This window comes from Didymosphaeria variabile (genome assembly GCF_027946475.1).
Source record: "Didymosphaeria variabile strain IMI 356815 chromosome Unknown scaffold_5, whole genome shotgun sequence".
Lineage (NCBI taxonomy): Eukaryota > Fungi > Ascomycota > Dothideomycetes > Pleosporales > Didymosphaeriaceae > Didymosphaeria > Didymosphaeria variabile.
The window spans coordinates 3,641,552-3,653,866 of NW_026611624.1; the positions used below are offsets into that span (position 1 = coordinate 3,641,552).

The window sequence follows — 12,315 nt, forward strand, 5'->3', positions numbered from 1 at the left end:
GCTGGCTCTTCTCCGGCGTGGAGCCCTCCACCTTGGCGACTATATGAAGGATGCGTGCGGTGACCTGGGGAGCTTGAGGCTACGTCGTCGGTTGGGGACCAGGAGCTGCTATAACGGGCCCAGTAGCACGTGTCAAAGAAACGGTGCTACAGGAGTACTCGCACGAAAGAAACTGAGCAACCTCGACAGGTTACCTGTATATTAGGAAGGATAGGGAGAATGGCACGGGTGCTGGAAGGGAAAGGAATTCCCGACGCAATAAAGAATGTGAAATGCGAAATAGGAGGCCCGAGTAACCGTTGGGGAGAGGCTGACGCGAACGCCACGCAAGGATGGGTGGGTGCTGGGCCCGAGTGTAGATACGGGCTGACGCACACCTTTTAGACTGCAGGCCCTCTGCACAGGGCTAGAGCTTCAGGACAAGCTGTATGGAGATAATTGCCGCTGCAGTATCTGTTCGAGGTGCCACAGCCGATCGAATTGGTGTAAGCGTCCACATCAAGGAGCACTTGCTGTAGGGCGCGTCCAATTGCGTGACCCCACTGCACCCACCCCCAAAGCGGCAAGGGTCGTTTGGAATAGTTGCAGCTCTGCGAAACATCGCCATCTCGTCCACGACGCCTCCGCAACCCCGCTCGCTGTCGCATCGCCTATCGCTATCCGATAGGGAAACACTGACCATTGCAGCGCTACGTGACCACTCGATGCGTCCGCCGCCGTATACCTTTACCGTCACCGCACGTCACTGTTTAACGCACCGTCTCTGAGACTACAACCACCCTCGCCCGCAAGCAGCTTCCCACTGCCACCCGCTCCCGGGCATCGCCCATCATGTCGTTCTTCGGCTTCGACACCACTCTGCCGCGCGACCAGGGCCACTCTAGCAATGCCCCGGGCTTCGGCCACCACGATGCTTTTGCCAGCCTGGGTGGAGGGGCAGCCGATGACGCTGCGTATGTCATGCCACACGCACACACATGGGACTAAGCTGATCACGAAGTGAAGTATCGATTTCGAGGAGACGTATGATGGTCTAGGCGATCAGCTCGACGAGACCGACGATGCCTTCAATGATGACACCTTTGGGAGTGTCCCAGCTACCCAGCAGACCATCGGACGGGATTTTGACTTCGCCGGCCAGACATCTATGATCTCGAATACCTTGCAGGAGGAGCAGATGGTCTACCAAGCTCGTCATCCGGCATCCCAGCAGCAGAGGCCTCCCATCCCGCACGCTTCAAAGCCCACCAGGACCGGCTATGAGAATTACCATGATCCTGACTACATCCCTCAACTAGAGGCGCGTGCCGACATTTGGGGTCTCAAGCCTAAGCAGCCATCTGCTACTAGGCAGCCAGAGCCTCAGCAACAAGGCCCTGCGCTTTCGAGGAAGATGATGAGCTTGGAGGAGGTCGAGGCCATGATGCGTCAACACCCAGTACAGGCAACACCTCCTCCCGTACCCCAGCATGTGGCGCCTAGCCAGCCTCCCATGCCCTCTCACTATCCGCAGCCCATTCCTCATGCACAGCCGTCGTTTCCAGGCATGCCAGGATTCCCAGGACAATTCCAGCCCCAGATATTGCAGCGACCCCAACAGCAGCAGCATCACGCGGGACCGTCAGGCCCTCGACAGCAGCAAGTCCATGCCGAATTGCCAGGCCAACCCGTCCATCCCCAACCGCCGCAGCAGCCGCAGCAGCCGCAGCAGCCCACGATTCTGCAGAGACAGAGACAGCCCAATGAACTTGCGGCACAGCAGCAAAGGCCTGCCCAACCGCAATCCCAAACCCAACCCCAGCGACCGCCTTCTCAACCAAGACATATCCTTCAGAATCCGAATCGCCTGTCTGGCCACGGCCAGCCTGTCGCGCACTCTGGACACGCAGGAGCACGCGGTCCCCAGCAAGGCCACAACAGAGGACCCTCTTTCCCAGGCATGGTCATTACACACCCAGAGCAGCTCATGGCTCTGTCGCAGGAGGAGCGCGATGCTTATATCGAAGCCGAGGCTAAACGAGCCAAGCGCAACCATAAGATTTCTCTGCTAGCTAAAGACAACGGCTTGATGACGCCCCAGGACAAGAATTTCATCACGCGTATTCAGCTCCAACAGCTCGTGAGTGCGACTGGAAATGTGGATGAGAGAGGTCCCGAAGCAGCCATTGCCGAGGACTTCTACTACCACGTTATGAGCCAGATCCGCGGTGGTGCACGCCAAAACCCACATCAGCCTGCAAATCAATTCGCCCAGACGTATCTGTTCCAGACAAATAGCAGATTCGGACCACGCAGGAACGGGCGCAATGGTGATAACCACATGCAGCGCATGGAGCAGCAAGTTCAGCGAGCAGTCGAGGCAGCAAAGGCCAAGCCAAAGGGCAAACAGCTCGTCATCGAAGGTAGCTTGGGTAAGATCGCATTCAGTAATGCGAAGACTCCCAGACCGCTTCTTAATATAAAGCGACCTGAAACTGGAGACAAGCATCCCAAGAATCACAAGTCTTCTGTGGCTCATCGCAAGCAAACTTTGCGCAACATCGAAGCGATATACATGACATTGATGAGGATTGAGGACGTTGATCGAGCTGTGCCTCCTCCGATTCGTGAAGACAGTTCGCCTGAGGCTATTCAAGCGCATATGGAATGGCGGTCGAAAATTGAGGCTCTGCGCAAAGAGCTCTGGGTAAACCTCAAGATCATGGAGCCCATCAACCCACAGTAAGTGCCGCCGCCATTTGTTGATTAGATCAATACTTACACGAGAAAGATCTCCCACTCCACACCCTTTCATTTCCATCCTGTCTCACGCAAAAGGCAAGAAGGCTATCCAGCGTATTTTCCCCCACATCGACGAGCAGGAGCGCATCACGGTAGTCACCATGATTGTTGTTCACTTGGATCAGCTCTCCGTTGTGTCTCATGGCACTGCGACACCAGAAGAGCCTTTGAGCCCTGCCATGCGTGAAGAGATTGACCTTTTCCTTGGCACCGTTATCCCTCCGCTGTTCGCTCACGTCTCTGAATCGCCCCTCAACATCATCATTGGCTTGCTCGGTCTCATTCTTGACCGAACGAACATGCATGTTGTCGCTCGCAGCAAGGTTGGCATGTCGCTCCTTACGATTCTCATCTCCCGCGCCGAGCTCTTGAAGCAGTCTGCGCCTGAAGCTACTACGGACTGGGAACAGTGGGCCGACCTCTACAACCGCTTGTTTGATGCGGTCGAGCCTGTCCTACCTTTCGTTTTCCCGGGTACCATCAACGATACCGAGGACATGTACATCTGGCAGTTCCTCGCTGCTATGGGTGTTGGCGCTAGCCCAGAGCAACAGCAGAGGCTGGTCATTGGTGTTAAGGATCGCGTCATGGAGACCGTGACGGTGAGCAAGGCGCTGCCGGCTGATATGGCTGGGGCTCGTCTTGCCAATGTTAACCTCTTCATGAGGGCTATTGGATTGGACGTGGAATTGCTTGGTTGAAAGATTCAAGAGAACATTGAACAGCTCTTAAAGAACGACACTCAGAATGACCGATGGTCCCAGCATGTGGATGCGCATATAACGTTGGAAGAACGCGAGCTTTGTGGTTGGACTCGCGGTACTTTCGCAATGCGCCGCTTCCTGCGACCGGTTCAAGGGGGCGAGAGCCTGCTCTGGGGCTTAGCTTGCTGGTATCGTTGGAGATCTTAGTATGGTGGAGCCATTGAAGTTGGTCTATGTAGGGGACACGGAGATGTGACGAAGAGGAACGTAGTCATGGTACATTATTCATATGTTTTAAATTCAAAAGTTTTCCAATATACATTCAATACTTCCCTAGTCACAATGCTGAGAACACAACCAGCACTCGCAACGTCTTATGGTGTCATGATAGTAGAATGTTTCCGATGATGAACGCTAAACGCGTGTCAATTAACTCCGGTAAATGCTGAGCGACAGGGTATAAACGGTGCGGTCGTGGCTCATAGGTACCTCTAAGATGAAAATCCAAATCCAAACTTTCCCGTACACCAACATATTATACGGCTGTTTCCCTTTCTGACATCTCTACTGTCTCCTTCTTAGACCCTCCTTCTCCAGCAGCGGTTCTTTCTCATCGCACCTCCCCTCTTCACCGCCATCGGTCCTGTACTTCTTCAACCCAGCATACACCCCATACTTCTGAATATCCTTCGTCTCCCCCACCGCACCAAACGTACAATGCTCGACGACACCCAACGGCCCCTCGCGCGGGTTCTCCTCGTTCAACACGCCGAACCTCAACTTCGTCCGCGTCAGCTCCTTGGGGAACGGATCGCCGCCGAGACACGCGCCTACGCTAAGTCTGTCTAGCGTAGGATTTCTCGTCGTGACCAAGATGCGGGAGAAGAGCGTGTCCGAAGCTACGCCGTTCTGGTGGATCGCCCAGCCGCCGATGATGAGGCAGACGAACGCGCCGGCAACGGCGAACGCGTAGCCGATCCAGAGGCCCTCGCGCTTGTACTTGTACACGCTCACGGATTGCTCTTTTGTGCAAGGGACGGATTGTTTCTGTGCGACGACGAGGTGCTCGTCTGAAAGGAGGCTGATGATTATGTCTTCGAAGACGTGCTGGATGGCTTCTGGGAGGTCTTTCTGCGGGTATGTGGACTCTGCGACCATTAGATTTGTTTCGGAGATGTCGGAGCTTGTGACGAAGAGGCCTTTGCTGTAGGAGACGCTGCCGCCGAGGAAGTTGCGGAGGAGCTGCATGATGGAGTGGTAAGCGGCTGTTCGTTTGTAGGTGGGCACATCGCCTTTGGGGGAGACGAAGTTGGAGGATGGAGATGCTGTGCCCTCGCTGACGTTCCCCGAGTCCGCCTTGAAGGTTGTGTCGACAATGGGCCTCAAGAAGTCGCGTTGTTTGCGGGTGTAATTCTGTTTCGAATCCTTGTACTCCAACTCGAATGTATAATTTGTGTGATAGGCCACGCACTTCACGATCTTGGGCTCATGAACTGTGCCCCAACGCTTGTACTCCTCCGGATCGTCATCTTTATATGTTTGATCTGTTTTGATAACGTAGCCTATCCATAAGGTAGGTTCCACATCGAAGACACCGAGTGAATCGGGAAACGGCTCATGAATGGGGATACCGTGGGGGCCCGTTTCTGTTTGAGGTATCTTGTAATCACCCTGGTCCACAACACCGAAGTAAAGATTGTCGCCTTTAGGGGCAAGCACATCTATATCAAAAGGTGCATCGCCAGCGCCATCATGGTTGCTGTCTGCATAAAGGTCGCACTTGTAGCCTGGTCCTTCGAAATTCACTTCGTAGGTACAATTGTAGCGCTCTCCACAGTTGTTGATGGAGGCATTTGTAGCGACTGCGGGCTCTTTCAGATACATACTCGCAAAGACAAGACGTTTGGCATTTTGCGACGGTCGGTCATAGTAGTCGAAGTAGCCGTCGTCGCCCTCGAAGTTGGTTGTGTTGTAATAGACTAATGAAGAGCCAGCATATGCACTCTCTCCGCGAAAGTTAAACTTCGCCTCATGTGTGAAATTCAAAGTAGCCACGTCAGGACAGATTGTCGAATTCTTGAGCGTGGTAATCTCTGACGTAAGGGAGGCTGGCGACAAGACAGATGCGATTGGGATGAGCCAGCTGCAGATTGCCATGACTGTTGCGATTTTCGCATTGATCATCATTTCTCCATTATAAAAGAATTGGGTAGGGTCTTCGGTTGCTGAGAAAAGTCCGTCGATGCCAGCAATTGTCAGGGCTCTCGTTCGGAATGTATGCCTAAGGCGCGAGTCAGTGTCAATTGAGATAGGATAGGTGGATACTTGGTGCATGTCCTAGCGAAGCGAGAAAGATACCTTTCTTCTACCACAAAGACACACACATTCTGTACTCCGTAGTTTACTCACCATATCCTCTGCCTGTAGCACATAACGATCGATCCAACGAGCGCGCTCTTCACGAAGAATGCTAAAGCGGTTCCATAACGCACCATAGTAAGCTGGTCTGTGGACGGCTTCCCCTCTAAGGACATGTAGAAGAAGTGGTGTCCCACAGCCGCTCCGACTCCTGCAACGAACAAGGCGATCATCAGTGCCGGTGTTATCCAGTGTACTTTCCACTCGGCTATCTCCCCAGCTCTACGATCGACCAGCTGCTGCGCCTCATGATCCTTCGTCTTATGGTACCCGAGAGAATGAGTGGAATATAACGAAGTCGCACGCGAATCAGTCGGTGGTAGTGAGCTTCGCACTGGCTCATAGCTGTGGTTTCCGCGCGGGAACGACAGGCCGATTTCTGGGCTTCGTTGAGGCGACGCACCTGGCGAGGGACCGCGGCGAAGGTCTGGCGAGGGATATGCGGTTGCAGAGAGGGTCTGCATCGCAATGGGGTCGGAGTGCGCATCGTGAGGATCGTAGCGGTCGGCGAAGGGGTCTGGAGAGACGGATCGGGAGGCATGGTGCCTTCCTCGGAATAACTCCATGATATGGACAAGTCGGAGGTGTTCTTTTTCACCTCATAAACATTGGGGTACTGAAGGTGGAGCCGTCGTCACACGAGTTGCACAAGTATATCATCCAGCGCAGCACAACGGCCGGTGCTGCGCAAACAGTTCAGCTCAGCGGGCGGGGTGCGGAGCCGTGAGAGGCTGGCAATTGCGATTGCGATGGCGGCGCAGGCGGCGGCGCCAGATGCATCTGGATGTCAGTCATGGCTAAGGTTCATCATGCTCTGAATGGGCCTAGAGGCGAGATGGACGCAGCCGCAGGGACCTAATTCCATAAGCGCTAGCTGTATCGTGCTCCAATTGACCCGAAGCCCTCTACTCGACGAAACCATGGCGTCGTTTGTCTTGAGCTTCCTTTCACCGTGAACGACGATGGTCGCACAAGGTTTGCGGTGGTTCGCTGCTCCGACAGGGCTGTCGATTCTCCGTTGTCTCGACGAGCGCCTGGGCATCCTTCCCGTGCATAAGGTCCGTGGAAAAGCTCCGTAGCCGCGTGCGAGAAACGAGCCAACGGGGCGTGTGCTAATCTTAGCCTGATTCACCCACAGCAAGGCTGTGTGGATCCTCCATCAGACCGCCACACGTCTTGTTAGAGAAGCTCGACCACAATCGTTTGGAACGCAGTGATGATGGACGAACAACGGGGTAGATGGACGTTGTCAGGAGGTGAGGCTAGATGATCAGCCTGACAAGCCCACAGCTAGTCAGGTTTGCGGCGGATGCACTTGCGGATCCCATCCGTCTTACCACTGCTTGACCCCAGGCACAACGCTCCTACCCGCTGGAGAAACTGCATGAAAGTAATCCAAATGCTGCATTTCTAAGCTGCCATGCTATTAAATATACAGAATCCATCGCAAGACTAGCAATGCTTGCCTACTTAGCTCTTTCGCCGAGCGCTCCCGAGCGATCCCCGAGGAGCTACCTCCGCCGCCTCGGAGGATGTACCTTCGAGCACCATCGAGCACACGGCCGACCTCCCTATCTCGACCATCTTGGTGTTCATCGAGCCAATTACGTTTTTCGTGTCAGTCGAGCATTATCACGGACACTAACAGCTTAGAAATGTAGAACTGAACGCAGGCATTGCTTGCTCGTTATTGCGTCACCACAAAGACCCCACATTGTATACAAAAAGTCCCATTGCCGTTGCCGGCCAAAGTCCCGCATCTGCATGCAACCCTTTTAATTACCTTGCATACTACTTTTGACACCCCAAGTGCTAAAATTACCTCTCGTAACTTTTCCTGTTGATCAATTTCTCAATTGGACGACCATGGCACCCTCGACGACCAAGCAGTGGACCGTGGAAGGGAAGAATGGCTTCGACTCGCTGAAGTGGGATGAGAAGGCGCCAGTTCCCACGCTGGGCGCAAAGGACGTTCTTGTCAAGTGTAAGTCTGCCATCTTACTATGAATTGCCTAGTTCTGACCATCAACAGTCCATGCCGCGTCGCTAAACTTCCGCGATCTCGCCATCCCCAAGGTACGTATCGCGCACCCCAGATTCTCCTCGCCACGTGATAGCGTGACCTAGCGTCTGACCATCTACTTCAGGGCAAGTACCCGTTCCCGATCAAGGAGGGTGTGGTTCCCGGCTCGGATGGAGCTGGTGTCGTCGAAGCCGTCGGAGCCAATGTCACAAGATTCAAGGTCGGCGGTACGTTACTTTTTCTCTTGCTTGCCACATGCCAAAACCAGCTCGCTGACGTCTGTTCAGATAAAGTAGCAACACTCTTCAACCAGGGCCATCTCGCCGGATCCCTCAACCCCGCCGTCCTCTCAACCGGTCTCGGCGGTTCTATGGACGGCACCCTTCGCGAGTACGGCACGTTTGACGAGCAAGGCCTCGTAAACATGCCCAAGAACCTCAACTTCTTCGAAGCTAGTACCCTCCCTTGCGCAGCGTTGACAGCCTGGAACGCTCTCTACGGCCTCAAGCCCCTGCAACCCGGCCAAACGGTGCTCACCCAGGGCACCGGCGGCGTGTCCATCTTCGCCCTCCAGTTCGCCAAAGCCGCTGGCGCCCGCGTCATCGCCACCACCTCTTCATCAGAAAAGGCCGACTTGCTTCGCAAACTCGGCGCCGACCATGTCATCAACTACAAGGAGAACCCTAACTGGGGCGAGCAAGCGCAGTCACTTTCGCCAGGCGGCCTCGGCGTCGAGCACGTCGTCGAAGTCGGCGGCCCAACGACCTTGAAGGAGTCCCTAAAGGCCATCAAGATCGACGGCGTGATCAGCATCATTGGCTTCATTGGCGGCTTCTCAAAGGACCAGCCCTCGTTCCTCGACTGCCTCAACAACATCTGCACTGTCCGTGGTCTGCTTGTCGGCTCCCGCCAGCAGTTCGAAGACATGAACGCCGCCATTGAGGTGAATGACATCCATCCCATTGTTGACGAGAAGATCTTCACGCTGCCTGAGCTCAAGGACGCATATCAGTACATGTTTGACCAGAAGCACTTTGGCAAGATGGCTATCAAGATTGCTGAGTAGATTGAGGTTGGGGCTTGATGGTGTGGGTAGTGTGCATTCTGGGGGATTACAAGGTATCCAAGCCTTCGCTTTTATGCTATAGAAAGATAAATAAATGTGCAATTCGTTCTTGAGGATCTCAGCATTGTCCGGGGCTGTGACAACCATCCTGGGCTGACTCACAGTATCAAGGTTTCTCACTTTGCCGTCAATAGTCCTGTGTCTTTGCTCACCTGTGCCTCCTCGCCCTCTTCTACGACCTCAATCTTCCCGCCGCCAGTTTCTAGATTGCGCCTCGCGATACTTTGAAAAGCGCACGCCAGATATGGACTCGAAGCGGTCCAAGCATCACATCACAAGCACATTGGAAGAGATTACGTTTCAATGTCTTTCAGTTTCTTATAATACAGTACAGAAGTGATTGCTATGCCTCCCATGGGGTATCTTAATGTGAGCGCCAGTGCTATGCAAGTCGTGAATTTCATCCAGGACCCAGTCAATGCCCACCGAAAACGCCAAACATAACCCAGAGGAAAGAAAAAGAGGCCCAACACCAGGCAGAATGATGTACGCCTAGGGTCATCTCAGGACCAGATCCTATTCGGATCAGAACGCCAAAAAAAATCAGAAGCGGGTAGCTCGAGACCCTAGAGAAATCTATCGCAAACTCCAGAAAAACCGGATGAATCCAGGGAGAAGACACAATATCAAGTGTCGTAATGTTCATCCGTGGTAAAGTCGAAATTCGAACAGGTTCGGTCCAAGACGCCTGGACAAAGCAAAGCAAAAGAGAAAATCAGTCCATCTCCGTGGTAGGGGTCTTCGCAAGGAGCGTGGCAGCCACTCGAAGGCGCGCGTCGTCCATTCCGTTGGTGACCTTGACACGGGTGTGCTCCTCTCCACGAAGTAGAACCAAAGCGTTGAGCAAAGTGAAGATACCGCAGTCGCTGGCGTTAAGTTGGCCTTCGCTCTTCTGCTCCGTAGAGGTCGACCACTCGTCCTCGACAAAGTGCTCCTTGAGCACGCCCTTGACCCACTGCATGGCAAGCTGCGTAAAACGATCTCCTGGGCCACCAAGCGAGTCGTAGTATTCAATTAAACGGTCCTTGGGTTTGATAGCGAGGAGACGCCAGTGTGAATGGTGGCAAATGGGGAACAACACTAGGTTGCATTCAAGAAGTTTTTCGCCGAGCAAATGCATCGGTCGAGCCCATCGAGCAGTTGCGGCTGCATCCTTTTCCATCGATGCTAGCCACTGCGATTTGAATGCGTGCACTGGAGGGGGCGAACCACCTTTACCCCTAACGTAAACATAGCCCTCATTGTGCTTTGCGCGGTCGGTGAGCAGTTCGAGATACTCGTTGACGATGTTGTCATTAAGCCAGCCCTTGGCATCCCCATTGAACATCTGAGGTAGTAAGGTTCCGAAGTCGTGCGAGGTCAACGTCGTGCTTGGCAGTTTGACCAACGGAGCAGTTGAATTCAAACCATGTTCGTGTGCGAGATGGTTGAGTTTCTCGAATTCCTCTTGCGTGAGCGGGGCCACCAGCGGCGGAACGGTGATGTCTTTTTGAAGTTTGGGAGTGGGAGGGGGTGGACTGGGGCTCGCTGGCAGGTCCTCGGCGAATTCCTTGCTAAGTTCAAGGGACAGCATCGACTGCTCCAAGATAGATGCTTGATCTTCCAGTAGGCCACCAACATCATTGAGCTCCTCCAGGAGTGAAGACGGGTCATTGGATGCCACAATCCTTTCGAGCACCGACCGGTCCAGCAAAGAGGCCACACAGGGGTCATCATAAACTATGTCGGTCTTGGGACCGTAGGTGGCTTCGATATACGGGTTCGACGGTCTGGCTCTTCGAGGAGCCCGGATGGTCTCGGGGTCACTGCCAGCTGCATTCTCGGCCCAATCAGATTGTTGATCCGCTGTTGCTACGTCGTAGTCGCTTGGTGGAGTGTGGATGGACTTGGGTCTTGATGACGCTCCAGCCGCGTGGCTTTGTGCGGTCTCGCTCCAGACATTATCTAGGAGGCTATCGCTAGTTGCTGATGTCGCCAAGGCACTGTATGCTGATGGTCGCGAGGATTGCACTGCGGCAAGGTTGCTTGGAAGATAAGCACCTGAGGAGTGCGCGCTCTCGCAAAGGAGGTCGCTTGTGTCGGGCCAAGCGCCTGGGACGTGTAGATTGCCCGAGAGCGGCGGGTTGCCGTCGCGCGGCGTGTCGCATACGCGCTGCGCGTTGCCTGTGCGTTGCGTTTTGCCTGTACGCGCCGTGTTGGCATAGGCGCGGGAGCGCGGGGGAGTAGCAGGTTCGGCGGCACCTGCATCTATGAGGCGCTTCTTACGGGATCCATCTTCACGTATGGTTTCCTTGATCAAGATCTTCTGACGGCGCAAGAAGAAGTCCGCAGCGCGCAACGGCAGACCAAGAAGATTCTGCAACGGCCGCGTGAGAAAGAATCGTCTGAGTGTGGTATTGAAGTAGGCGGTCGCAACAGGCTGTTCCATCGTGTGTGTTGTGGAGTGCTCCTGCAGTGGGTGAGCGTTTGTCTACAAGCTCGAGGAAGAGCTGGGAACACGGTAGGCCGACTATACTTACATTGAGCTCGACGCCCTCCTCAGGAGCTGCGCGCTTGCACATTTTGTCCGCAATTGAGTTGTCGTGTTGAGGCAATTGCGTCGCGCATGCGAAGCGGGCGCGGGTGCGGGTGGGAAAGCGTGGTGGAGAGTGTGAAGTTGGATGGGGAAGGAGCGAGGGACGGCATTGTTAAACGCAAGGCGCGGCTAGAGCGTCTAAGCAGCCAATTAGAACCGAGTGATGCTAGGCACTAAGCCTAATCGATTCTCGAAGGCTAGAAAGAGGTGGCAGGCAAGCGCACGCGCGAACCACCCCACACGTTCGCCCGTTTCGGAAGGCTAGCCTGCATTGGCTGTCACTCATCGGTGCAGCTGCAGCCTTACCACGGACCCTAGGCGCGCTGATCTCCATTGCACAAATTGCGCGATGCATGGCACCATACCCGTGGACAACGCGAAAGCACGTGAGGAACGTCCATCCATGGATCTATGTACCCGGAGCGATTGACCATGAGTGCTGTCGCACCCTGCGATCATCTCTACATTGATGTTTGCGTGCGAAGAAATCAAAAGTTGCTTCCGGTTTGTAAGGAGGCAGGTAATCTGCGTCAGCAAGACATTGTACTATGAAGTATTCCGCAGAGGCGCCATAACGTCGGCCTTGCCTGCTTATCCATTCGACCTGTCGCATTTTCTTGAGTTTTCGCTGTGCCGGTCCCGGCTCCCAATTGACCACCATATGCATACTATGATGCAACACTTCAAT

At 54.3% G+C, this 12,315-nt stretch overlaps 4 protein-coding genes across 4 annotated transcripts; 2 read left to right on the plus strand and 2 right to left on the minus strand.

The window, feature by feature from the left end:
• Nucleotides 1-831: 831 nt before the first annotated feature.
• On the plus strand, nucleotides 832-3,482 carry PAT1 (DNA topoisomerase 2-associated protein pat1; the record flags this gene model as incomplete). The annotated part of the gene is made up of 3 exons (XM_056216412.1): nucleotides 832-953; nucleotides 1,006-2,721; nucleotides 2,771-3,482. 3 exons carry the CDS (start codon nucleotides 832-834, stop codon nucleotides 3,480-3,482), a joined length of 2,550 nt encoding a protein of 849 aa, XP_056070659.1.
• Nucleotides 3,483-4,049: 567 nt separating this feature from the next.
• N0V89_007652 (uncharacterized protein) lies at nucleotides 4,050-6,469 on the minus strand (the record flags this gene model as incomplete). Its single annotated transcript, XM_056216413.1, has 2 exons — nucleotides 4,050-5,766; nucleotides 5,895-6,469. The coding sequence occupies 2 exons, from the start codon at nucleotides 6,467-6,469 to the stop codon at nucleotides 4,050-4,052; spliced, it is 2,292 nt and encodes a 763-aa protein (XP_056070660.1).
• Nucleotides 6,470-7,769: 1,300 nt separating this feature from the next.
• Nucleotides 7,770-8,992, plus strand: N0V89_007653 (uncharacterized protein; the record flags this gene model as incomplete). Its single annotated transcript, XM_056216414.1, has 4 exons — nucleotides 7,770-7,887; nucleotides 7,936-7,979; nucleotides 8,051-8,153; nucleotides 8,214-8,992. The coding sequence occupies 4 exons, from the start codon at nucleotides 7,770-7,772 to the stop codon at nucleotides 8,990-8,992; spliced, it is 1,044 nt and encodes a 347-aa protein (XP_056070661.1).
• Nucleotides 8,993-9,767: 775 nt separating this feature from the next.
• On the minus strand, nucleotides 9,768-11,480 carry N0V89_007654 (uncharacterized protein; the record flags this gene model as incomplete). Its single annotated transcript, XM_056216415.1, has 1 exon — nucleotides 9,768-11,480. The coding sequence occupies one exon, from the start codon at nucleotides 11,478-11,480 to the stop codon at nucleotides 9,768-9,770; it is 1,713 nt and encodes a 570-aa protein (XP_056070662.1).
• Between the last annotated feature and the right edge of the window lie 835 nt (nucleotides 11,481-12,315).